The sequence below is a fragment of the Pongo pygmaeus genome, chromosome 20 (assembly GCF_028885625.2).
Source record: "Pongo pygmaeus isolate AG05252 chromosome 20, NHGRI_mPonPyg2-v2.0_pri, whole genome shotgun sequence".
Taxonomy (NCBI): Eukaryota; Metazoa; Chordata; class Mammalia; order Primates; family Hominidae; genus Pongo; species Pongo pygmaeus.
In genome coordinates, this window is record NC_072393.2 from 45,710,785 (window position 1) to 45,738,432 (window position 27,648).

The 27,648-nt window shown below is 40.5% G+C and overlaps 1 protein-coding gene and 1 long non-coding RNA gene across 2 annotated transcripts in view; one reads left to right on the forward strand and one right to left on the reverse strand.

Annotated features, from left to right (window-relative positions):
• Nucleotides 1-412: 412 nt before the first annotated feature.
• LOC129019692 (uncharacterized) lies at nt 413-15,242 on the reverse strand. The gene is made up of 3 exons (XR_008495697.2): nt 15,050-15,242; nt 1,910-2,003; nt 413-1,409 (listed from the first exon to the last, which is right to left on the reverse strand). It is a non-coding gene; the product is annotated as an uncharacterized LOC129019692 (long non-coding RNA).
• The window catches only part of ZNF546 (zinc finger protein 546), a 28,803-nt gene continuing 12,987 nt past the window's right edge, over nt 11,833-27,648 (forward strand). The window contains exons 1-6 of the mRNA XM_063657698.1: nt 11,833-15,399; nt 16,218-16,332; nt 16,489-16,651; nt 24,161-24,247; nt 25,333-25,459; nt 26,530-26,625. Of these exons, the coding sequence (XP_063513768.1) occupies nt 14,982-15,399; nt 16,218-16,332; nt 16,489-16,651; nt 24,161-24,247; nt 25,333-25,459; nt 26,530-26,625 (1,006 nt within the window). The 5' untranslated portion in view covers nt 11,833-14,981. The remainder of the gene's footprint in view (nt 15,400-16,217; nt 16,333-16,488; nt 16,652-24,160; nt 24,248-25,332; nt 25,460-26,529; nt 26,626-27,648) is intronic.

Consider the following 27,648-nt stretch of genomic DNA (forward strand, 5'->3'; position numbering starts at 1 on the left):
GGCCTTGGGAGTTCATAGGAAGGAGATGTCCAGTGGCGTCCAATAGAACTTTCCACAATGATGGATGTGTTCTATATTCTCCAGTATGGTAGCTGCTCGCCACACATGGCTAATAAGTACCTCAAATATGGCTAGCATGACTGAGAAACTGAACTTTTTTTTTTTTTTGAGATGGAGTCTTGCTCTGTCACCCAGGCTGGAGTGCAGTGGTGAGATCTCGGCTCACTGCAGCCTCTGCCTCCCAGGTTCAAGTGATTCTCCTGCCTCAGCTTCCCGAGTAGCTGGGACCACAGGCACCTGCCACCACACCCGGCTAAATTTTGTATTTCTAGTAGAGACAGGGTTTCACTATATTGGCTAAGCTGGTCTCGAACTCCTGACCTCAAATGATCTGCCTGCCTTGGCCTCCCTAAGTGTTGGGATTACAGGCATGAGCCACTGCGCCTGGTCAAGAAGTGGAACTCTTACACACTGCTGGTGGGAATGTGAAATGGTAAGCCACTTTGGAAAACAGTTTGACAATTTCTTATGCTAAATACACATCTATCAGATGATTTAGCCACTTCTAGGTATTTACTTAAGAAAAAATAAGGCATACATCCATATGAAGACTTGTAAATAAATGTTCTCATTATTTTTATTTGAAATAGCTAAAACTGGAAACAACCCAAATATCCATCAGCAAGTGAATGGATAAACAAATTGTAATATTTGTATTCAATATAACACCACTCAGTAATATGAAAATGAACTACTAATGTATGCAAAAACGTGAAATTCAAAATAATTATGCTGAGTGACAGAATCTAGACCACAAATAATACATACTGTATTATTCTATTTACATAAAGTTTTAGAAAATCCAAACTAATCTAAGTGACAAAGCATACCAATGGTATCTGGGGCTTGGAGCGGGTGGGACTGATTATAGAGAAAAGAGTAGGAGGTGATAGACATGTTTAGTTTTTTTGCTTGTTTGTTTGTTTTTACTGTGGTAATGGTTTTTCAAGTGTGTATGTCAAAACTTATCAAATTGTACCTAATTTATTGTACTTTTATTGATACCCCAATAAAACTAATAGTTACATACATAAATGTACTTGAAGTTCCACCTAGCACAATAAGGTAAAAAAACTTAAGGTGTGGGACTGGAAAAGAAATGAAACTCTTCATTATTCACAAATGTCATGATTGCATATATGGAAAATCTAAGTCTACACAAAACCTATTAAAATTAAATAGTGAATTTAGCAATGTGGCTAAACATAGGTCAATATAAAATATCAAATATAAGCCAGGCATGGTGACATGCATCCACAGTCCCAGCTACTCAGGAGGCTGAGGCAGGAGAACTGCTTGAGCCTGGGAGTTCAAGTCCAGCCTGGGCAATGCAGCAAGACCCACTGTTTCTGAAAAAAAATCAAATACATATATCAGCAATAAATAAATAGGAAATTAAATTTTAAATTATAACATTTATTTATCAAATAAATTAAGTGCCAAGAATAAATTTAAAATATATGAGATATAAATAGTTAAAATTACAAAATATTGACAGAAATCAAGACAAATAAATGTTGGGATACAACATGTTAATGTACTGGAAGATTACGAGTAAAAATATTAATTCTCCACAAATTGATCTGTAAACAATGCAGTGCCAATCAGAATCCCAGCAGTTTTGTCCTGCTGGAAATTGACAAACTGATTCTGAAATATATAAGTAAATGAAAGGCTCAGAAATAGCCAAGAGAATATTTGAAGAAAAAAGCAAAGCTGGAAGACTTACAATACCAAATATCCAGACTGATGGTAAAGCTGTTGTAACTAATATAGTGTGGTATGGCCTTACCAATGGACAAATCAATGGGACAAAATACAGAGTCCAAAAAGAAAATCATATACTCACTTGATTTCTGACAAAGTTAATCCTGTGGTGCACTGGAGTATGAGTGATCTTTTATTAAATGTTGCCTTGTCAACTCCATGTAGATAAAATAAATCTGTGTTACCAGATGAAGAGTTTTTAATTGGGTTGTTCAGGTTATTGGCATGTTGAACAAAGAACTGAACAAAATGCACAGACAAAGAAAAAGCAACAAAAGCATTTATTGAAGTGAAAGTACACTCCACAGAGTTAGAGAGCGCTCAAACAAGTGGCTCAAGAGTCCAGATTGTAATGTTCCTTGAGGATTTTATTAAACTAAAAGAGCATAGTAACCCGCCTAAACATCCTTTAGAAGCCTCTAATAGGTCATACTCTATAGGAATGAAGAATTCTGCCCAGGACCAATCAGAGGCACCCTGCAAATGAGGGATTCAGAATGAACCAATCACAGGCATTCCCACTGTGACATAAGGGAGGGGAGGTTCAGAGAAGGAGGGCCTTTGGCCTCGTTATTTGGTCATGGGGAGGTGGGGTTTTCCTCCTAGTCCAATTCCAAGAAGTCAGCAGGGGTTGGCCTTAGGTTCCCTGTCTCCAAACCCTATTCTCCTGCCTCATTTGGACCCCTACAATCTAATTGTGAATGTAAAAGGTAAAAAAAGTTTCAAATAATTACATAGAAGGATAGCTTCATGACCTTTGGTTTGGCAATATTAATCATTTTTTAAAATAGTTTTTTTGTTTGTTTGTTTTTGAAACAGAGTCTCACTCTGTGGCCCAGACTGGAGTGCAGTGGTGCAATCTTGGCTCACTGCAACCTCCGCCTCCCAGGTTCAAGCAATTCTCCTGCCTCAGCCTCCTAAGTAGCTGGGATAACAGGCGCGTGCCACCACACCCAGCTAATTTTTGTATTTTTAGTAGAAACGGGGTTTCACCATGTTGGCCAGGCTGGTCTTGAACTCCTGACCTCATGATCCGACCACCTTGGCCTCCCAAAGTGCTGGGATTACAGGCATGAGCCACTGCACCCGGCTGGTGGCATACATTCTTTTTTTTTTTTTTATTTAAGACGGAGTTTCACTCTTGTTGCCCAGGCTGGAGTGCAATGGCACGATCTCGGCTCATCACAACCTCCGCCTCCTGGGTTCAAGTGATTCTCCTGCCTCAACCTCCCAAGTAGCTGGGATTACAGGCAGGCGCTACCACGCCCAACTAATTTTGTATTTTTAGTAGAGAGAGGGTTTCTCCATGTTGGTCAGGCCTGTCTCCAACTCCCAATCTCAGGTGATCCACCCGCCTCAGCCTCCCAAAGTGCTGGGATTATAGGCATTAGCCATCGCGCCCAGCCACACATTCTTATACAAACAGTTTTAACTTGGTTGTAAATATCTCCACTCAAAGGACCTGGCCCATGCAGAAACACAAGACTTGTCTCTCAATATAAATCGTAAGATAGGTGGTGTTTTGTACAGTCTAGAAAGCCAGGCCAAGTTGCAGCAAACCCCTAGGTTTTAATGTTAATAAAGTCCTCTTGGACTTCATGGGCCCAAAAGTTCCAGTATTGTATAGCTTTTGTAAGAAAATTTCAAAATTGTAAAAAGACAAATGGGTAGTTCTTGGAATACCAAATAAGTAGTGGTTAAACTGGAGGTATCAGTGCATAGCTAAGGCATTAAATTTGTTATAGGTCAGAATCAACTCCCTAAAATTTGATGCTCATAGCCATGAAATAAGGTGGTAGAGCAACGCAGCTTCCCTGATCAAACAGCCTTTCAAAAGGAGTCTTGATCTTATTCAAAGATCATGTAATTTAATTTGTACTATGGCCTTTGCCACACATAAATTATGCAGTGATTCCAGTATTCCACTAAAAATCTATGACCTGAATCTCATTATGGGGATACATCAAACTACAAAATTGAGAGATGTTATATAAAGTAACAACTTTTTTCTTCAAAAATGTTGTCATAAGAAACAAAGAAAGGGTAGTGATATCATATGACATCAGAGTAGGGGATTCTTGCTCCCTTCCTCCCACAAAAGTGGACAATTAGCTATCCATGAATAAAAATAGCTGTAGGAGAGCTCTGGAATCCAGTTAAGCTGCGGCAACACAGTGGAGCAAAACACCTAGAATAACCAACATAAGGGGCAGGAAGAACAGTTTCATTTTTAAAAATTGAAATCATATCAGGTATCTTCTGAGATCACAATAGAAAAAAACCCCTAAAAATCAGTAAGAAGCAGAACTTTGGAAACTGTATAAGTACATGGAAATTAAGCTCCTCAATGATCACTGGGTCAAGGAAGAAATAAAGGAGGAAGTAAATTTCTTGAAACAAATGAAAATAGAAACACAACATACCAAAATGTGCGGGATACAGGAAAAGCAGTGCTAAGAAGAAAGTTTATAGCAATAAATGCCTACATCAAAAAAGTAGAAAATTTTAAACTATCGAATCATGCACCTTAAGGAACTACAAAGCAAGAACAAACCACACCCAAATTAGTACAAAGAAAGACATAATAAAGATCAGAGAATTACTAAACAAAATAGAGACTCAAAAAAATACAAAGGATTAACAAAATGGAAAGTTGAAACAGAATCCATTATGATTCTGTTTAAATCCATAAACAGAATTAATAAACCACTAGCTAGACTAACCAAGAAAAAATAAAAGAACCAAATAAACAAAACCAGAAGTGTATTACAACTGATACCACAGAAATACCAAAGATCATCAGAGACTACAATGAATAACTATACACTAACAAACTGGAAAACCTAGAGGAAATGGATAAATTCCTGGATACATATAATTTACCCAGATTAAATCAGGGAGAAATACAAAACCTGAACAGACCAATAATGAGTAAGACCAATAATGATTCAAATATATTGAATCAGTAATTAAAAGGCTCCCAACAAAGAAAAGTCCAGGACTTGGTGCTTCACTGCAAATTCTACCAAACTTTCAAAGAACTAACACCAATTCTCAAACTATTCCCAAAAATTGAAGAGAAGGGATTCTCCCTAGCTCATTCTAAGAGGCCAGCATTACCTTGAGACCAAAACCAGACAAGGATGCAACAACTACAAAAAACTAGAGGCCAATATCCCTGATGAACATAGATGCAAAAATTCTCAACAAAATACTAGCCAAATCCAACAGCACATCAGAAAGGTAATACACCATGACCAAATGGGATTTATCCCAGGAATGCAAGGATAGTTCAACATATTCAAATCAATAAATGTGATACACCACATAACAGAATGAAGGAAAAAAGCCATATGATCACCTCAATAGATTTTAAAGCACTTGATGAAAATAAACATTTTCAAGATAAAAACTCTCATCAAACTAGGCATAGAAGGAACAAACCTGAACAAAGTAAGGGCCATATATGACAAACCCACAGCTAATATACTGAATGAGGAAAAGTCTAAAGGCTTTCCTCTAAGAATTCGAACGAGACAAGGATGCCCACTTTCACCACTCCTATTCAGCACAGTACTGGAAGTCCTAGCCAGATTAATCAGGCAAGATAAATAAATGACATCCAAATTGGAAAGGAGAAAGTCAAATTGTCCCTCTTTACCAATGATATGCTCTTATTTCTAGGAAAAACTAAAGACTCCACAAAAAACTCTTAGATCTGATGTAGCCAAAAACCAATAGGAAAGCAATCCTGAACAAAAACAACAAAGCTGAAGGCATCACACTACCTGACTTCAACATATATTACAAGGCTATGATAACCAAAACAGTATGGTGTTGGTATAAAACCAGACACACAGACCAGTGGAAGAGAATAGAGAACCCAGAAATGAATCTGTGCATTTACAACCAACTGATTTTCAACAAGGGCACCAAGAACATGTACAGGAGAAAGGATACCCTCCTGAATACATGGTTCTAGGAATATTGGATATGCATATGCAGAAGAATGAAATTGGACCCCTATCTCCTACCATATACAAAAATCAACTGAAAATGGATTAAATGGATTAAAAACTTAAATGGCAGACCCAAACTATAAACCTATGAAGAGAAAACAAGGGAAATACTTCAGGACATTGGTCTAGGCAAAAATTTTATGGCTTAGAACTCAAAAGCATAGGCAACAAAACCAAAAATACACAAATGGGACTATATTATGGTAAAAAGCTTGTGCATCACAAAAGAAAATAGAGTAAAGAGATAACCTGTTGAATGGGAGAAAATATTTGCAAACTATTAATCTGACAAGGGACTGATATCCAGAATAAAAAAGGAACTTACACAACAGTAAAACAAAACAAAACCCAACCAAAAAAAAATCCTATTAAAAAGCAGGCAAAGTACATGAATAGACATTTCTCAAAAGAAGACATAAAAATGGCCAACGGGAATAGAAAAAAAAACGCCCAACATTAATAATCATCAGGAAAATGCAAAACAAAACCAGAATGAGATATCATCTTAGCCCAGTTAGAGTGACCATTACTAAAAAGATAAAAAATAATAGATGCTGGTGAGGATGCAGAGAAGAGGGAATTTTTTTTTTTTTTTTGAGATGGAGTCTCGCTCTGTGGCCCATGCTGGAGTGCAGCGGCACGATCTCAGCTCACTGCAACCTCTGTCTCCCATTTCAAGCAATTCTCCTGTATCAGCCTCTCCAGTAGCTGGGACTACAGGCACACACCACCACACCTGGCTAATTTTTGTATTTTTAGTAGAGACAGGGTTTCACCACTCTTACACACTCTTGGTGGAGATTTAAATTAGTACATCTCCTGTGGAAAAGAATGTGGAAATTTTTCAAAAAACTAAAAACTACCATATGATCCAGCAATACCACTACTGGGTATCTACTCAAAGGAAAAAAAATCAGTATATTAAAGGGATACCTTAAATCCCATGTTTATTGCAGCCCTATTCACAATAGCAAAATATGGAATCACCCTGCGTCCATCAATAGATGAATGGATAAATGAAATGTGATAGCCAGGCGCAGCTGCTCACACCTGTAATCCCAGTACTTTGGGAGGCCGAGGTGGGTGGATCACAAGGTCGGGAGTTCAAGACCAGCCTGACCAATATGTTGAAACCCCATCTCTACTAAAAATACAAAACTTAGCCGGGCGCAGTGGCAGGTGCCTGTAATCCCAGCTACTCAAGAGGCTGAGGCAGGAGAATCACTTGAACCTGGGGGGCAGAGGTTGCAGTGAGCCACCACTGTACTCCAGCCTGGGTAACAGAGGGAGACTCTGTCTCATAAATAAATAAATAAAATGTGATATGTGTATACAATGGAATACTATTTGACCATAAAAAAGAATGAAATAATGTTATTTGCAGCAACATGGAGGGAACTGGAGGTCATTAAGTGAAATAAGCCAGGCACAGAAAGACACATATCACATATTCTCACTCACATTTGGGAGATGTAAAAGAAAAGTCACACATGGAGGTATACAGTAGAACAATAATACTAGATGCTAGGAGGGGTGTTTGTGAGGGGATGAAGAAAGACCGGGTACACAACACACAGAAGGAATAAGCTCTAATGTTCAATAGCAGAGTAGAGAGATCACAATTAACAATGTATATTTCAAAATAGCTAGAAGAGAGGACTTGAAATGTTCCCAACACACATAAATGATAAATACTTGAGGTGATGGATACCCCAAATACCCTGATTTGATCATCCCACATTCTATGAATGTAAGAAAATGTCACACCTGGCTGGATGCAGTGGCTCATGCCTGTAATCCCAACACTTTGGGAGGCTGAGCAGGCAGGATCACTTGAGCCCAGGAGTTTGAGACCAGCCTGGGCAACAAAATGAGACCCTCGTTTCTATTTAAATTTTTTGAAAAAGAAAATATCACATGTTCCCCATGAATATGTATAAACATTATCAATATAAAAATATTTTTAAAAATTTTAAAGACATATACACTAAAAATGAAGGGATGGAAGAAATTATTCTATGCAATTGGTAACCAAACAGAGCAGGGTGGCTATAATTATATCAGACAAAATAGACTTTATGTTGAAACTGTTATTAGAGACAGAAAAGGTCATTATATAATAATAAAAGGGTCTATTCAACAGGAAGATATAAAGATTGTAAATATATATGCACCCAACATCAGAGCACTGAAATATATAAAACAAATATTGACAGAGCTAAAGGGAGAAATTGACAGCAATGCTATCATAGGAGGAAACTTTAACACTCAATTTCAATAATGAATAGAGCACTCAAGCAGAAAATCAATTTTTAAAAAACCCGACTTGTGCACTCTAGCCTAATGGACCCCACAAACATATCTATAACTTTCCACCCAGCAGAAGAAGAATTAGCCCATGCAACAAATTCTTTTCAAACACACTTGGAATATCCTCCAGGACAGATCACATGTTGGGTCACAAAACAAGTCTTGAGAATTTAAGAAGATTGAAATCATACCAATTATCTCCTCAGACCATGTGGAATCAAACTAGAAATAATAACAGCAATAAATAAGGAAAATCCACAAACACATAGTAACTAAACAACACACTCTTGAACTTCCAGTTGGGTGAAAGAGGAAATCAAAAAGGAATTTTTAAAATACCTTGAGACAAATGAAAACAAAAATACAACATACCAAAATTTATGGGATGCAGCAAAAGCAGTCCTAAGAGAAATGTTTATAGGGATAAATGTCTACATTTAAAAAGAAGAAATATCTCAAACAACCTAAGTTTACAACTCGAGGAAGTAGAAAAAAAAAAGAACTAAAAGCAAAGCTAGCAGAATGAAAAAAAAAATAATAAAGATTAGAATGGAAATAAATGGAATAGGCTGGGCACAGTGGCTCACTCCTGTAATCCCAACACTTTGGGAGGCCGAGGTGGGCAGATCACTTGAGGTCACGAGTTTCAAGACCAGCCTGGCCAACATGGTGAAACCCTGTCTTTACTAAAAATACAAAAATTAGCTGGGTGTGGTGGTGGGCGACTGTAATCCCAGCTACTCAGGAGGCTGAGGCAGAATTGCTTGAACCCAGGAGGCAGAGGTTGCAGTGAGCCAATCTCGCCACTGCACTCCAGCCTCAGCAATAGAGCAAGACTCCATCTCAAAAAAAGAAAAAGAAATCGAATAGAGAACAGAAAAACCATAAAGAAAAATCAACAAAACTAACAGTTGTGTTTTTGTTAAAGATAAGCAAAATCAACAATCCCTTATGTAGACTAAGAAAAAAAATAGAGAAGACTCAAAGAAAATCAGAAATGAAACAGGAGACATTACCTTGAATGACAAAGAAATAAAAATGATCATAAGTGATTATTATAAACAAGTATACAACAACAAATTAGAAAATATAGTACAGTGGTCCCTAACCTTTTTGGCACCAGGGACTGGTCTCATGGAAGACAATTTTTCCACAGACCAGGGTGATGAGGGGACAGGCGAGGATGGTTTCAGGATGAAACTGTTCCACCTCAGATCATCAGATTCTCATAAGGAGCGGGCAACCTAAATCCCTTGCATGCAGAGTTCACAATAGGGTTCATGCTCCTGAGAATCTAATGCTGCCACTGATCTGACAGGAAGTGGAGCTCAGGCAGTAAGTGGAGCTCCTGCTGTGCAGCCCAGTTCCTAACAGGCCACGGACTGGTACTGGTCCATGGCCCAGAGATTGTGGACCCGGATATAGAAGAAATAGATAAATTCCTAGAAACATACAACTTTCCAAGATGGAATCAGGAAGAAATAAAAAGTCTTACTTCTCCTGGGACCCCTGGAATCATGGCATATTCTGAACAAGGGGAGAAACATATTGAGCAGAGGCTCTTAGAGGAGAAACCACCTGGAATGACTCATGAGAAGACGGCATCTGGAGTAGAGGCTATTACTGGCCCAATGCAGAACCCTGTTCACTGGGACTTCCCTTACACCAGCATCCAGTATGCTCCCACCCCCATGCACCCTTTAGAGGTTCATGCTCACCAAGGGGTATAAGAGTACCACTGGCAATACAATGCTTAATCCATCTGGCAGTCATCCTGGCCCTGTGTTTTCCTACATCAGGGCTAAAGGAGGCCAAAGGGTGGCAGAGTGTCAGAACTGATTGATTATTCCAGAGTGCACTTTTGCCTCACTTTCGAGGCATTGAGACTTTGCTGTGTACAGTCTTATACTGTCTCCTTGCAGGGCATGGCCTTCTCTGTGCCTTGTCCTTGTTATGCCTCCTCCCGTATCCCTCACAAACGAAGAGATGGAGCTCTTTGCTAATCCACTTTCTTCTTGAGCAGTTCACGTTGTCTGAATAATAGCAAAACCTCTAGGTCACATGTGACTTGTTTAAATACTGTACATACATACCTTGGTGTGTGTGTATACACACACACACACACACACACATATATATATATATAAAATACACACTTGTACTTGAAACTCATAGAACTCTAACCACATCCCATATGGGCTCTGAATATCCTAGGTAGTGCTTGGTGCAAGAGAGAAGTTTGTTGGCATATAATTCACCTTATCATCCCTGTCTCTTTGTCATAATTCTGCTAAATTATTGAGCCTCCGTCACATCCAGTTTCTTATGGACATTCTAGTCTCACTCAGAACTGACTCAGATTTTGACACACACTTTTCTTTAATTCCTCCTAATTGAAACTGTATATCCTTTGACCAACATCTCTCCAACCACCACTACCCCTGCCAGGCCCTGGTAACCACAATTCAATGCTCTACTTCTATGAGTTCAACTTTTTTAGATTCCACATATAAGTGAGATTATGCAGTATTTGTCTTTCTATGCCTGGCTTACTTCACTTAACATAATGTCCTCCAGGTTCATCCTTGTTGCAAACAACATGACTTCCTCCTTTTTAAAGTCTGAATACTATTCCATTATATATATATCCCATTTCCTTTCTCCATTCATCCTTTGATGAACACTTAGATTGCTTCCACATCTTGGCTATTGTGAATAGCGCTGCATTAAACATGGGAGCATAGATATCTCTTAAACATATTATTTCCTTTGGATACTGATATAGTTTAAATGTGTGTCCCTGCCCAAATCTCATATTGAAATGTAATCCCCAATGTTGGAGGTGGGGCCTGGTGGGAGGTGATTGCATCATGAGGGTGGAGTTCTTATGAATGATTTAGTACCATCCCTCTTAGTACCATCCTCCCAATAGTGAGTTCTCATGAGATCTGGTTGTTTAAAAGTGTATAGCACCTCCCCGTCATTCTCTTGCTCCTGCTTTCGACATATGACATGTCTACTCCCCCTCTGCCTTCCACTATGACTGGAAACTTCCTGAGGCCTCCCCAGAAGCAGGTGCCATTATACTTCCTGTACAGCCTGCAGAACTGTGAGCCAATTAAACCTCTTTACTTAGAAATTGCCTAGTCTCAGGTTTTTCTTTATAGCAATTCGAGAATGGACTAATAGAAAATTGGTACTGAGAAGTTGGGTATTGCTATAAAGATACCTGAAAATGTGGAAGCAGCTTTGGAATTGGATAACAGGCAGAGGTTGGAAGAGAGTTGAGTGCTCAGAAGATAGGAGGATGAAGGAAAGTTTGGAGCTTCTTAGAGACTGGTTAAATGGTTGTGACTAAAATGCTGATAGTGATAACGGACAATGAAGTCCAGGCTGCCAAGGTCTCAGATAGAAATTAGGAACTTATTGGGAACTGGAGCAAAGGTCCCTTTTGTTATGCCTTAGCAAAGAGCTTGGCTGCATTGTGTCCATGCCCTAGGGATCTATGGAAGTTTGAACTTGAGAGTGATGACCTAGGGTATCTGGCAGAAGAAATGCCTAAATAACAAAGCATTGAAGATATGGCCTGGCTGCTTGTAACCACCTATGCTAAGATGTGGGAGCAAAGAAATGACTTAAAGCTGGAACTTATATGTAAAAGGTAAGCAGAGTGTAAAAGTTTGGAAACTTTGCACTGGCCATGTGGTAGAAAAGAAAAGCTCATTTTCAGAAGAATTCAAGAAGGTTTCTGAGCAACCATTTGCTAGAGAAATCTGCCTAACTAAAAATGAGGCAAGTGCAGATAGCCAAGAAATGGGAAACAGGCCTCTAAGGCATTTCAGAGATCTAACAGGCAGCCCCTCCCATCACAAGCCCTGAGGCCTAGGAGGTCAGAATGGTTTCATGGGCCAGAAGTGACCTGTGCAGCCTCAGGACATGTCTCCCTGCATCCTGGCTTCTCCAACTCCAGCTGTGACTTAAAAGGGCCCAGGTACAGCTCAGACTGCAGCTCCAAAGGTTGCAAGCCATAAGTCTTGGTGGCTTCCACATGGTCTTAAGCCTGCAGGTGCACAGAGTGTCAATAAGGCTTGGGAGCCTCCATCTAGATTTCAGAGGATATATGGAAAAGCCAAGGTGTCCAGGCAGAAGCCTGCTGCAGGGGCTAAGCCTTGACAGAGAACCTCTACTAGAGCAGTGCAAAAAGGAAATGTAGGGTTGGAACCCTCACACAGAGTACACACTAGGGCACTGACTAGTGGAGCTATGAGAAGAGGGCCACCATCTTCCAGATCCCAGAATGGTAGATCAGAGCAGCCTCTGAGCCTGAACCCTGCAAAGCCACAGGGGAAGAAATACCCAAGGCTGGAAGCCCACCCCTTAAATTGGTGTGCCCTGGACATGGGACATGGGACATGGAGTCAAAGATTATTCTGGAGCTTTAAGATGTAATGACTACCCTACTGGGTTTTGATCTTGCATAGGGCCTGTAGCCTCTTTCTTTTAGCCAATTTCTCCCTTTTGGAACAGGAATGTCTATCTAATGCTTGTACCCCCATTGTATCTTGGAAGTAACTAACTTGTTTTTGATTTTACAGGCTCATAGGAGGAAAGAACTTGCCTTGTCTCAGATGAGGCTTCAGACTTTGGACTTTTGAGTTAACGCTGGAATTAGTTAAGACTCTGGGGGACTGTTGGGAAGGCAAGATTGTATTTTGAAATGTGAGAAGGCCATGAGATTTGAGAGGGGCCAGGGGCAGAATGATATTGTTTAGATGTGTGTCCCAACCCAAATCTCATACTGAAATGTAATCCCCAATATAAGAAGTGGGGACTGGTGGGAGGTGATTGGATCATGGGAGCAGATTCCTCATGAATGGCTTAGCAGCCCTTTGTTTCCATCCTCATAATAGTGAGTTCTCATGAGATCTGGACATTTAAACGTGTGCAGCATCTCCCTCCTCATTCTCTTGCTCCTGCTTTCACCATGTGATGTGCCTGCTCCCATTTTGCCTTCCACCATGATTGGAAACTTCCTGAGGCCTGCTCAAAAGCAGATGCCACTATGCTTCCTGTACAGCCTGCAGAACTATGAGCCAATTCAACATCTTTTCTTATAAGTTACCGAGTCTCGGGTTTTCTTTATAGCAATGCAAGAATGGACTGATACAGATATATACTTGGTAGTGGGATGGCTGGGTCATATAGTGGTTATATTTTTAATCTGAGAAAACTCCGGATATTTTCTATAATGTTTGTACTAATTTACATTTCCACAAATAGTGATCAAGTGTTCCCTTATATCCATACCCTCACCAACCCTTGTTGTCTTTTGTCTCTTTGATTACAGCTATTCTAACACTGTGGGGTGGTATCTCAGTGTGGTTTTAATTTGCATTTCTCTGATGATTAGTAACGTTGTGCATTTTTTCATATGGACACTTTTTTTTTTTTTTAAAAAGATGGAGCCTCACTCTGTCGCCCAGGCTGGAGTGCAGTGGTGCGATCTAGGCTCACTGCAACCTGCGCCTCCTGGGTTCAAGCAATTCTCCTGCCTCAGCCTCCTGAGTAGCTGGGATTACAGGACCCACCACGCACCACCACGCCCAGCTAATTTTTGTATTTTTTTAGTAGAGACAGGGTTTCACCATGTTGGTCAGGCTGGTCTCAAACTCCTGACCTCATGATCCTCCTGCCTCGGCCTCCTAAAGTGCTGGGATTATAGGCATGAGCCACTGCGCCCGGCCTTATATTGACACATTTTTAAGGGATTTGGGGGGGGGGGGGCAGGGGTTCTTTGAAACAATGTAAACATCCAGTCCCTCATCAAGCTTTCAATTTTTTTTCACGTACTAATTTATATAAGTTTGGAATTATGATTCCCTCTGTTATTTAATGGGTTTTAATCTATAACTAGCATTATTTATTTTGATGCTCAAACCATGTCAAGTTTGGTCAGTGGAAGTTCCTTCAATCTGGTTTCCATGTTCTTTGAACACGTCCCCACCATTCTTTGAGCACTTCCTTACTTTCAAGCACAAGATGTTCCAAGTTCATTCTGAACTTTCCCTTCCCCAGCTCTGGAATCTGCCATTTCTCCATGGAGCCTTTCTCCTTTCAGTGGAGCATGGTATTTAGGAACCAAGGGCTGACTGCCTAATGTGCTTTCCAAGTATAATTTCCTCAGTCCAAGCTTTTCAAATTGATCTGCCAAAGACCCATTGCCAAAGATCCATTGCCAGAATAGAAGAGTGGATGGAAATTCTTAATATTTTTTAAAAGTTACTATTATTTTCATTTTTCTCTTTGTAAAAAATTCATTTAATTCAATATAAAAAGACAAAAATCTTTGGCACATAAATCGCAACTCTATGACGCAAATCTTTAAATAAAGCTGATACTCCAAGAAGACGCAACATATTCTCTTTATTCCACAGACATATAAGCCTATGGTTGCAAACTTTTATACACACACAGAGTCACAATTCCACTGGCACCCGTGACGTTCCACATCCAGATTTTCCAAATCACACATTCTCATCTTCACATAGCCTTGCCGGCAACCGTCACACGGCATATTACCACATTGTTACGTCAAGCACAGCCACAGTCTACCACAGAGCCTGTCGTCTCATTGACCAAATTGACAAAAATCACAGCCCCGGGTATTTTCTGTGTTTTTCTCCAGTCAGAGCCCTTCACTCACTACACACCGACTCACACTCAAATCACACACACGCGGAAACACAACCCGCCACAGCCAGAGAGGTTCCGTCGGTCCCGTACCCCTCACGGTGCCACACACACGCGCTCACAAGACAAATACAAATGGCCAGGCACCCATTCTTTACAATACACATATTAAGCGCCTACTATGTACTGCACGCCGGGACTACCTCAAGGGGTGAAACAGACAAAATCCCGCCTGGCGGAGCTGTCGCCCAGTCCCGCACGCACTCGGCCTCAGGGTCGCACTCGGCGGTCTCACGTTCAAGTGGCCTGGCGAGTGGCTCAGAGGCGTCTGTTCTCCTCCTCAGCTTCCTGCGTGGGTTCCCGGTGAGTCGAACCGCCGGATGCGCGCGCGCCTGCGCCTCCGCCCAAAAGAACCAGTTTCCGGCTGTGGACTACACTTCCCAGAAGCCCATTGGGCAGTGTTGCCTGGACCCCAAGGGCCCTTTACATTGCGTTCTTAACGGTTCAGTCACCTGGGTGCATTATTCACAGGCGGGCAAGAAGTCCGAGTTAGGTGAGGCGGAACGGGACTCTTACGAGTAGGACTGGGGATGGAACTGCCGCCCGAAGTGAGGCGCTCCAGGGCCCAGACTTGGCGTGTCTTGCCTGGAGGGAGCCTCAGGCCTGTGCGTGCGTGGGGAGCGGAGAAGGGAAATTGTGTGACAAAATGTGGCAGACGGTGTATGTGTGTGTGTGCGCGCGACGGGGCGCCTGTCAAACCGGGTTGCGCCGGTGTGGGTGCAGGCGTGAGGTTGAGACAGGTGCCTGGCTCTCTGGTGTGTGTCACTGACCCTCTACCCCCCTCACGGCCTCAGTGTCTGCACAGAGCAGTGTCCCCAAGAGGGAAGTCAAATATTGAGCTCTGGGATGAAGGTTCCCAGCAAGAAGGTACAGACCTGGGTTGGCGATTGGACTTTTGAATTAGAAGTTTCCCTAAAACAGACTCCTGGGACGACAGGTTGGAAGACTGCCCAGTTGGAGCGGCTGTGTGGGCAGCTGCATTTTTCAGAACCACTGCATTCCCATACCTTTGATCTAGAAATCTGGTGTGAGTTCAGAGACAGATCCCAGCCTCACTCTCACACAGCTGTTATGTGCGTGAGGTCCGCGCAGATGTGGCGCTGGAGGGGATAATCTAGGTCGGTCTGTGCTCTAAGAAAGGCCTGCTGTCTCATGATTTTTTTTTCTTCCCCCATTCTGCTATTCATCAAAACAAGGATCCTGAAAAGGAGGGAACAATTGTTGTAGCAGTTCTAAAAGTTCAGGTCCAGGTAAGTTTATATTTCCTTTTTATTCATAAAATGGAAATCACACATTCTAATCTTCACACAGCCTTGCCTGCATCCAGTCATACGGCGTGGTACCACACTGCTATGTCAAGCACAGCCACAATCTACCACAGAGCCTGTCACCTCATTGCTCACAGTCACAAAAATCACATCCCCAGGTACTTTCTATAGCTTTCATTTGCATTTTTCCCTTTGAAAAAGTTCATTTGATTAAATCTAAAAAGACTAAATTATTTGTCACATAAATTGCAACTCTCTGGTCTATATCTTTAAATAAATCTTTAAATAAATGCATAAAATGTTTTTGTTTTTAGGAAATGGAAACATTGCTTTGCTTTTCCTGAATTGTCCAGTGACCTATCCCAGGCCTTCCTTTCCAGTGAACAATGGACCATGCAGGTGGACCCTCCTCTTCACCGGCCTCCAAATGACTTTCTCATTTTTCAAATCATTCCTCTGCACTCACTTTCTATAATGGTAGAGAAATGCATATCCTGGAGTCTAAAGTTAAAACTTTGTTTTATTGAGATTAATGTTTAGGTAGAATCACATCATCCATCTTCTCCAATGTTCTCCAAAGACCTCAGTTTTAAAGTATGACAGGATTAGAGATGACCTGACTGGTGTCAGTAAGCAAGTGATAATGGTCGTCTGCTTTTAAGGCTTTTAGAAGTGGGAATGTGATTGGAAGTCCAAGCATAGAAATCTGTGTGAACATGAGCAGGGATTTTTTTCCAAGGAATCCATGAGTTGAGATTTATTTTTATACAGAGTTAGTCATAAGAATAAAAAGTACATATGAGTAAAGTAATAGTCACAGTGATGAAGAATAATACGCAATTTTTTTTTTTTTTGAGACAGAGTCTCGCTGTGTCACCCAGGCTGGAGTGCAATGGCGTGAACTCGGCTTACTGCAGCCTCCGCCTCCTGGGTTCAAGTGATTCTCCTGCCTCAGCCTCCCAGGTAGCTGGGATTACAGGCGCCTGCCACCACGCCCGGCTAATTTTTGTATTTTTAGTAGAGACAGGGTTTCACCATATTGGCCACGCTGGTCTCGAATTCCTGACCTCAGGTGATCCACTTGCCTTGGCCTCCCAAAGTGCTGGGATTACAGGCATGAACCACCGCACCCGGCCGCGAATTTTAAATTTTATATGAATCTCACTAATATTAGGATTTAAACACATTTAACAAGGATTATATCTAAATTAACATTTCAACTGATTATTTGCTGGAGAAGTAGAGGAGAACCAAACACTTTTCTGTCTGCTTTGCTCAAATTTTCTTATTCAGTCTGCAGACGCTGTTCACCTGGCTTGTGTATTCAGGGAAGAATCTTAATAGTGAAAAGGTCTTGTTGAATTGAAGAAGAATGTTCAAGAACTGGCAGGCATTTATTTATAATGGTCAAGCTGTTTTCCTATTGTTTCCATACATGTCAAACCAATTTGCTTCTGATGTGTTAAAACATTTTATTTTATAATTGGATATAGATTTATTGTATAATTCTGGTTATAGAATTAATATTCACCTTTTATAAATTAGTTACTCAGTTATATTACATAAAGGACTTATAAAGAAGAAAGTTAAAATAGCCCCAGCATCACTATTAACACTTTGGGGAGCTATATTTTAGCAACTTTTTTTTTTTTTTTGACAGAGTCTCACTTTGTTGCCCAGGCTGGAGTGCAATGGTGCGATCTCGGCTCACTGCAACCTCCATCTCCCAGGTTCAAGCAATTCTCCTGCCTCAGCCTCCCAAGTAGCTGGGAAGGCGCCCGCTACCACGCCCAGCTAATTTTTTGTATTTTTAATAGAGATGGGTTTTCGCCATGTTGGCCAGGCTGGTCTCGAACTCCTGACTTCAGGTGATCCACCCGCCTCGGCCTCCCAAAGTGCTGGGATTACAGGTGTGAGCCACCATGCCCAACCTATTTTAGCAAGATTTTTCAGCACACTTGTATGTGTGTGTGTGTGTGTGTGTGCACACGCACCTGCACTTTTCTTCCTGCGGAATAGAAATTGCACTAACTGATTATTCAAAGGACACAAGACTTTCCAGCTCCTAGTTAGAAAAACTAATTCTCCCTAACCATGGCTTTCTTATATCTCTGTGCACATAGGCAGAAGAGGAAAACACCAATGAATTCTGCTGTTTGATTAACCTTTGAGAAATTTACACCTTTTAGGTTTATATAAACCAATTAAGGATAATTAATTAATATGACAATTTATCAAATAGGATAGTTCTTCAGGATTATACTTTTTTTTTAGATTTTTAAGGTTTCTTTTACAGTACATAGCAATACTCTGTCTTGGCTAGGTTTTATTCAGGGTTCCATTATGCAAATAACATTTTCTAGGACAGATTTATAACAGTAGAAAACAGAATAAGGGTGGGCATGCTGGCTCACACCTGTAATCCCAGCACTTTGGGAGGCCCAGGCAGGTGGATCATGAGGTCAGGAGTTCAAGACCAGCCTGGATAAGATGGTGGAACCCCGTCTCTACTAAAAATACAAAAATTAGCCAAGTGTGGTGGCGTGCGCCTGTAATCCCAGCTGCTTGGGAGGCTGAGGCAGAGAAGAATTGCTTGAACCTGGGAGGTTGCAGGGAGCCGAGATAGCACCACTGCCCTCCAGGCTGGGCGACAGAGTAAGACTCCGTCTCAAAAAAAAAAAAAAAAAAAAGAAAAAGAAAACAGAATAAGATGGTAACAGCTATAAATATTCATGTAAATCTTTCCATATAGAACAGGAGAACAAGATTGAACCTCATATTAAAATTATCTTTTGAATGCCTTATTACAGCAGTCCCCAACCTTTTTGGCACCAGGGCTGGTTTCATGGCGGACAGTTTTTTCACAGACAGGGAGAGGGAGATGGTTTCAAGACGATTCAAGCACATTACATTTATTGTGCATTTTATTCCCATTATTATTACATTATAACATGTAATTATACAACTCACCCTAATGTGGAATCAGTAGGAGCCCTGAGCTTGTTTTCCTGCAACAAGATGGTCTCATCTAGGGGTGATGGGAGGCAATGACAGATCATCAGGCATTAGATTCTCATAAGGAGCATGCAGCCTAGATCCTTCACATGGTCAGTTCGTAATAGGGTTTGCACTCCTATGAAAATCTAACGCTGCAGCTGATCTGACAGGAGGCAGAGATCAAGCGGTTAATGCTAGCAATGGGGTGTAGCTGTAAATACAGATGAAGCTTCCCTTGCTGGCCTGCTGCTCACCTTCTGCTGTGTGGCCCAGTTCCTAACAGGCTGTGGTCCAGTATCAGTCAGTGACCTGGGGGTTGGGGACCCCTGCCTTAATTAGATTATTTTAGCTAGTTTTATGTTGAAGAATGATGTCCCCCCTTTGGTAGTTGCAAGAACAAAAGAGGAGATTTTTTTTTTTTTTTTTTAAATGAAGTCTCACGCTGTTGCCCTGGCTGGAGTGCTGTGGCACAATCTCAGCTCACTGCAACCTCCACCTCACAGGTTCAAGCAATTCTTCCCAGCCTCCAGAGTAGCTGGGATTACAGGTACCCACCACCACACCTGGCTAATTTTTGTATTTTTAGTAGAGACGGGGGTTTCACCATGTTGGTCAGGTTGGTCTCGAACTCCTGACCTCAGGTGATCCACCCACCTCAGCCTCCCAAAGTGCTGGGATTACAAGTGTGAGCCACCGTGCCTGACCAAGAAGAGATTTCTTGATTATCTTTCTGGGAGTCTGTTTTACGAATGTTGTTAATTAAAAATAATTGCATCTTCAAGGCTCAGCTCTAAAATACTTAAAACATCATTATTAAAAAATGGGCATGAGACTCAAACTTTACTAGAAAAAATGAAATAATATAAAATAATTTTATTTAATAGCAGTGGAACAAATGACATGATATCCTCTATTTTAATAATACTGGCTAACTTTTATTACGTACTTGTATATCATTAAGTGGGATATATGTATTATCTCAATCTTCGTGACAACCCTATGAGATAGGTGCTGTTCTTATCCCTAATTTACCAACAAACTAACTGAAAAGTATGTAGCTGTCAGACTAAGATTCACATTCTGAAAATCTGACAACAGAGTCTGTATTATTAATGACAACGTTATAACCCTGCCCATATGGCATATGCTCCTTTAATTTGCCTATATCAGTCAGTAACTCATCATTGATGTCTTTCTCCAAAAATAAATATGGACCAATATAATTAGTATTAGTCAGGCCTTAGTGTGCCGTCATAACTGACCATAGTTTATTTAACCTGCTGCCTACTATAGCTATTAGTATTTTTAATATTTGATTATTATAAGTTGTTATATGAGAAATATCTTATGTATATGTCTTAATATGCTTTAATAGCCACTTGCAAGAAAAAAATGCCTAAAAATGGAATTTTAGTCAAATATCAGACATAAGGGCTCACAGTATACTGAATCTTGTGTTAGTAATTAGAGGAATACAAGAACTGAAAACACATAGGTGCTACTGTACAGCAGGGAGTCTAAAATCAGAATAGACTGAATAAGTATAAGGTAGAAGATAATAAAAAACAGTAAAGAAATTCAGGTCACAGGCCTTGGGAGTTCATAGGAAGGAGATGTCCAGTGCTGTCCAATAGAACTTTCCATGATAGTGGATTTGTTCTATGTTTTCCAGTATGGTAGCTGCTCGCCACATGTGGCTAATAAGCACCTGAAATATGGCTAGTGTGACTGGGAAACTAACTTTTTTTGTTGTTGTTGTTGAGATAGAGTCTCACTCTGTTGCCCAGGCTGGAGTACAGTGGTGAGATCTCAGCTTACAGCAGCCTCTGCCTCCCGGGTTGAAGCGATTTTCCTGCCTCAGCTTCCTGATTAGCTGAGACCACAGGCATCCGCCACCACGCCCAGCTAATTTTTGTATTTTTAGTAGAGACGGGGGTTCACTATATTGGCCAGGCTGGTCTCGAACTCCTGACCTCAAATGATCCACCCGCCTTGGCCTCCCAAAGTGCTGGGATTGCAGGCATGAGCCACCGTGCCCGGTCTGAACTTTTAATTTTATTTAAAATTTGATTTAACTTTTTTTTTTTGAGACGGAGTCTCACTCCGTAGCCCAGGCTGGAGTGCAGTGGTGCGATCTTGGCTCCCTGCAAGCTCTGCCTCCCAGGTTCACACCATTCTCCTACCTCAGCTTCCCGAGTAGCTGGGACTACAGGCGCCCGCCACCACGCCTGGCTAATTTTTTTTGTATTTTTAGTAGAGACGGGGTTTCACCATGTTAGCCAGGATGGTCTCGATCTCCTGACCTCATGATCCACCTGCCTCGGCCTCCCAAAGTGCTGAGATTACAGGCATGAGCCACTGCGCCCAGCTTAAAATTTGATTTAAATAACCATATTTGTATTGAACAGCACAATTTCATACCTTAAGTTTTTATTGTAATGATGTTAGATTCAAAGTGAGGCTAATGGGACAAGATTATTCAGCAGCAGTTTGGAGGATATTGTGGCTGAAAGGAAAATTTCAGAGCACAAACTGTCAATACGTTTGTCAGGAGTACATGAAAAGTCACTTCATTGTGACCAGCATTCATATGTATAAGACATTGCAATATATTAGCATACATAGACATATGTGAAAAATCAAAAGAATTGGTTCCAATGTTATGAGGTAAAGGGAAAAAAGACATTCAGTAAAAATATAACAGCTGTTGGCCAGGCACAGTGGCTCATGCCTGTAATACCAGCACTTTGGGAGGCCAAGGAGGGCAGATCACCTGAGGTCAGGAATTTGAAACCAGCCTGGCCAACATGGCGAAACCCCGTCTCTACTAAAAATACCAAAATTAGCCAGGCGCAGTGGTGGGTGCCTGTAATCCCAGTGACTCGGGAACCTGAGGCAGGAGAATCACTTGAACCCAGGAGGCGGAGGCTACAGTGAGCCGAGATTGTGTCATTACACTCCAGCCTGGGTGACAGAGAGAGACTCCATCTCAAAAAAAAAAAAAAAAATATATATATATATATATATATAAAATCTGTTTTTAGATTATCTTAAGCTTTTCCTTCAAGTTGAAGAGAAGATTGTTCAACAAAGGAAAGGCTTTCTCTTATCAAAATGAAAAATAAGTACATATATGTGCCTGTGTGTATATTTTAAATTATTATTATTTTTTTTTGAGATGAGTCTCACTCCCGTCGCACAGGCTGGACTGCAGTGGCATGATCTTGGCTCACTGCAACCTCCACCTCCTGGGTTCAAGTGATTCTCCTTCCTCAGCCTCCCAGGTAGCTGGGATTACAGGCATGCGCCACCATGCGCAGCTAATTTTTATATTTTTTAGTAGAGATGGGGTTTTGCCATGTTGGCCAGGCTGGTCTCGCACTCCTAACCTCAGGTGATCCACCCACCTTGGCCTCCCAAAGTGCTAGGATTACAGGCGTGAGCCACCGCACCTAGCCTAAATTATTTTTAAAAGTTACAGATTATACTTTAAAAATATATCAAGTAATGTCATGCAGCTTGGCAGTACTGACATATAGATATATACATTTTTAAACTTTTTTCTGTCTCTTAGTTTCTGCCTGTCCTTCGTTTTTTCTTTATGTATGTGTGTGTGTATTTTTTCACAAATGTAATTATATTGTACATTCTGGGTTTTAACCTTATTTTTAAATTTAGAACATATCTTGGATATTTCCCAAGTCCTTTAAATATTTTCTCCAATTTAGTATAGTATTTAATATCTACTTAATATTCTGTTACATAGATGATCTGTAACTTATCTAACCAGTCAGCTATTGCTGGACTCAGAATGCTGAATTCCACCCTCCCTGCATGCATCTTTTTTATTTTTGTTTTTTCCAATAAGCCTTTTGCGCCCCTAACCTGCATGCATCTTTTTTTTTTTTTTTTTTTTTTTTGAGACAGAGTCTTGCTCTGTCTCCCAGGTTGGAGTGCAGTGGCGCAATCTCAGCTCGCTGCAACCTCTGCCTCCCGGGTTCAAGCGATTCTCCTGCCTTAGGCTCCTAAGCAGCTGGGATTACAGGCATGTGCCACCATGCCTAGCTAATTTTTTTGTATTTTTAGTAGAGACACGGTTTCACCATGTTGGCCAGGCTGGTTTCGAACTCCTGACCTCAAATGATCTGCCCGCCTTGGCCTCTCAAAGTGCTAGGATTACAGGTGTGAGCCACTGCACCTGGCCTAACCTGCATGCATCTTAATACACATCATTTGCTTTGGGTACAGTCCCAAAATTAGGTTTGTATGGTAAAAGTCTGTCACATCCTTCTACATGCCATGTTTTAAGGTCCTACAAATCTGTAGCATTTACACGGTATTCATTTCCCTGTGATGTTGCTCATCTGGCATATTATTAATCTTTTAAGTCTGCCATTCTAATAACTGTCAACTGGTATTTCCTTAATTAGGATCTGCTTCATTGTATTGAAATTTAATAACTTTGGTGGATGATATGCTGCTATTTTTAGTGAATTGCTCATGCTTAAGTTTCATTTGAAAAAATTCTGGGCTTCAGAGGCAAATGCCAGAGTTGAGAGCAAGACCCTGTCTCCAAAAAAAAAAAAAAAAAAAAGATAATTGGCTTTATAATTACAGAAATGTTGTGGATTCAAAACACAGCTCTGCCTCTTACTAACTGTGAATTTGGGCAAGTTACTTTATTTTAAGCCCTCATTACCTCATCTGTTGAATGGAGATAAATGCATTGCATGGTTAAATGTTAATATGATAAAGGACCCATCATGCAGAAGATCCTAAAAATAGCTACTTTTGTTGTCATCACCTGGCAACCGTGGGCATGAATTTACACCACCCCAGCCTTGAAATTGAGATATCTTCCCCAGTTTATATGTGCAGAATGGTGGGGTTGGAAGTAGAAATGATGGCAAAACAGGATCTTATTAACTTAAGTCATTTTAGGAGTTTTGACACACATCTGGTTTCAGAGTCACTTGTTCTTCTCCCCAGCCCTGGTTTCTCTGGATTCTGTGCTTCTCCATGGAGGAAACTCAAGGAGAACTGACAAGTTCTTGTGGTTCTAAAACCATGGCCAATGTAAGTTTGTGTTTTTCTTCCTTGAAATACTGTGTTTTTAAATTCATGTGATCATTGAAGTCTCATTATCTTGAGACTTCCTTCCTAAGACAACCCTGTTGTGGAACCTGCTCCCTAATTACTCTGATCACAGTGAAGGATAGTGCCAAATAGCCTAGTGTCTTCCTCATTTGCTCCTGTTTTCTCTTATCTGTGCTCAAACATTGTCTTCCATGTCAGCCTCAGAGGCAGAGGTCAGATCCCATGCATTGAAAGGCTTAGAGGACTAGATTGGAGTATGATTGGGGTCTGCATATGGTAGTTTCAGGCATCTAGCCAGGGAATTTCCAAGGGATGAATAAGAAAACAAAAGTCAATTTTGTGGTTAAGGAGGTTGTGCTGGTCTCCAGTGACATCAGTGTCATTGTGGATACGTCAGCATCCTCTGGCTTAGGAAGAAAGCAAGTATTCCTGAGGTATGGCAGGGGTAGCAGGTAGGAAGATCCTCCAATCCCTAATGATAGCTGGAAATAGTCTCTGATCCCTAATGATAGGTGGAAACAGAATTGGGGAAGACCTTAAACATTTTGGCCAACCTAAATGCCTAAGAATAAAAGAAGAATTAGTCTGCTGTATCTACAAGATGGATGATATTATTAGCTAGCCAATAAATATACTAACTGAAGACTTTTCTTATGAGGTTATTTTGCATCATGATGAACCTGAGTTTTAACGAAATCACATAATGTCAGTCAAATCCTGTTTTCTAAGAGAGATTTTAGAGAACTTTTTGGTGAAAAAATTCTTTTTCCAAAAATTTTTCGAAGGGAAGAGAGGATGATGGAACTTGCATTTATTCAGAACTTAAACTGCAGGCACATAATGGGCAATGTGCTTATTTATGCTATTTCACTTAATTTGCATCAACAATATTGTTTAAAAGCGTATAAACACTTTATTTCAGAAATATTAATTTATTCTTTTATACACATTGCAGGCTTGAGCTCCAGTTTATTTGGTTACTGTGTTGCTTCTTTCCTGCAAAGCAGTTTTCCATCTTGAAAATACATTTAATTTCTTTTTAATACATAGGCTTGTCATTTCAGGTATCCTTGGCATTTAGGGATGTGTCCATAGACCTCTCCCAAGAGGAGTGGGAGTGCCTGGACCCTGTGCAGAGGGACTTGTACAAGGATGTGATGTTGGAGAACTACAGCAACCTGGTCTCACTGGGTAAGGTATCTTTCGAAATCGTTTATAATCTGTTTTCTGGAGTATCAGCTTTCTCCACTGTCAAACTTTAGAACTCTGTTTTAAGAGGCTGACTGACACCCCCTATTTCTAAACTCATAGTTTCAGCAGTGTTGGGGTGGAAATGGGCACCTGTGTTAAGCAAATTCACCTTTCTGACCCTCAGTGACATTCACTCCTCCCTCTGACTCTTCCTGTCATTGCTTGCTTTTCTAAATAATTTCCAGGTTTGAGTTGTGTGACATCAGATTTCATATAATGCATATACTCAGAATTCCTATAGCTGCTCTGTGTTAATATCTGGCCCTCCTACAAGACAACAGCTAGTCTCAGAATTCTAGTTTTCCTTGATTATTAAAAGAACCTCCATGGATTATACAGTGGTGGATTGAGTTAACAATAGTCATTTAAAATTCAAACCAACACACCCCATCCTAAAGGAGACATATTCTCCTTAACCTGCTTTGCGGTTGAAAGTTAAAGTCTGTGAATTTACATTTTCTGTTGAAGGAGTATCTGAGGAAGAACCTGGAAATGTTTTAGGAAACTTAGTATGTTTCTCCTAGGAAAATAGTAGCAACAACAAAATAATACTATATACTGGGCATATTGTATGCCTTTGCATATATTAATTCATTTAATTCTCACCACAGCCCTAAGAAGTCGGTAATATCAGCCCCATTTTGCATTTGATAAAAGTGAATACGTGCAGGGTAACTTTCAAGGTCACACAGCTGGTAGGTGGCAGAATATTTGAACCCAGGCCATAGGGCTCCAGAGGGTATGCTCACTGGTGCCCTTTCTATACTGCCTTTAACAGCAAAGCAGACCTTTTCGCTCTCTTACCTTGTCTCTTTAGTCCTGTAATTGTGAGTCCATGTTAACGTGAATATTCTCAGATGGCCTTTTTCTTCTTTACTGTCATGGCATTGTCTAGTACCATTTTCACCTGCAGTTTCTTACAAATGTAACCACGTCTGAATTGTCATTTCAAGGTTACGGTTGTTTTTGTATTTTTCTACAACATGTGTCATTTCTTTTCTCATGAGCAGGATATACCATTCCTAAGCCAGATGTGATTACTTTATTGGAGCAAGAGAAAGAGCCCTGGATAGTAATGAGGGAAGGGACAAGGAATTGGTACACAGGTGAGTTACAGCAAATCAGGCAGGAGGGTGCTATCGCAAGTTATGACCCATGATATCAGGGAGGAGGCACAGCACTGAGTTGTTTGGAAAGCTCCCTTCAAAGGCCTGAGGCCTGTGGAGAAAGGACTGGTACCTGGGAAGCATTCAGCTTCTCTCTACATTAGCTGCCAAAGGAACTTTACCCAATTTGCCATACTCCTTGTTTCTCTTCTCTCGTATTTCTCTCCTCTTTCAAAGTGGGGCTGCTTTCTTTCTTCCCCATTGATGACCATTTTACCTGTGTTTCCAGGCCTCCTTTTACATTTTGATTTATATTCATTTCTCCATTGTCCAAGTTTTATTCATCAAATATTTCCCATTTACCTAACCTAAGCCAGGCACTGCGCTAGAGTTTAGGCACTATTGATAGACACTCTTGTTGTCATAGAGATGTTGATATTATAGTAAGAGAAACATGTTGTCAATACGTAAACAGATAATAATCAGGTTTTCATATGTGTTGTGAAGAAAGTTAAGTAGAGTAAGGAGCTAGAGTGTTGGGGAGTTAGTAGGACTAATTTAGATAAGATCAGGAAAGGCCATTTTGAGGTGATGATCTTTGAACCAGAGACATAAAGTAAGGTCTCAGGCCATGTGAATATTGAGGAAGAACATTACAAGCAGAAAAAGCTGCAAATGCAAAGGTTCTGAGATGAAGAACCATCTGTGTTTATTCCCAAAGCAGATTATGCCACCTGATGTGAACATTCTTGTACAATTGTTTTTATGTTCAGATGTTTTCATTTCTCTTGGGTTTTCATTTTTCTTGGGAATATATGGAAGTGGAATTTCTGGGTCATAGGACAAGTGTATTTTCTTAATCATATATATTGAGGTATAATTTATATAGTATAAAATGTACTCATTTTAAGTGTCAATTTTTATAACATTTTAAAACAGTTTTATTGACATATAATTGGCATACAATAAACTGCACACATTTAAGGTATAAAATTTGCTAAGTTGCCCTGTATATTGTGAAAC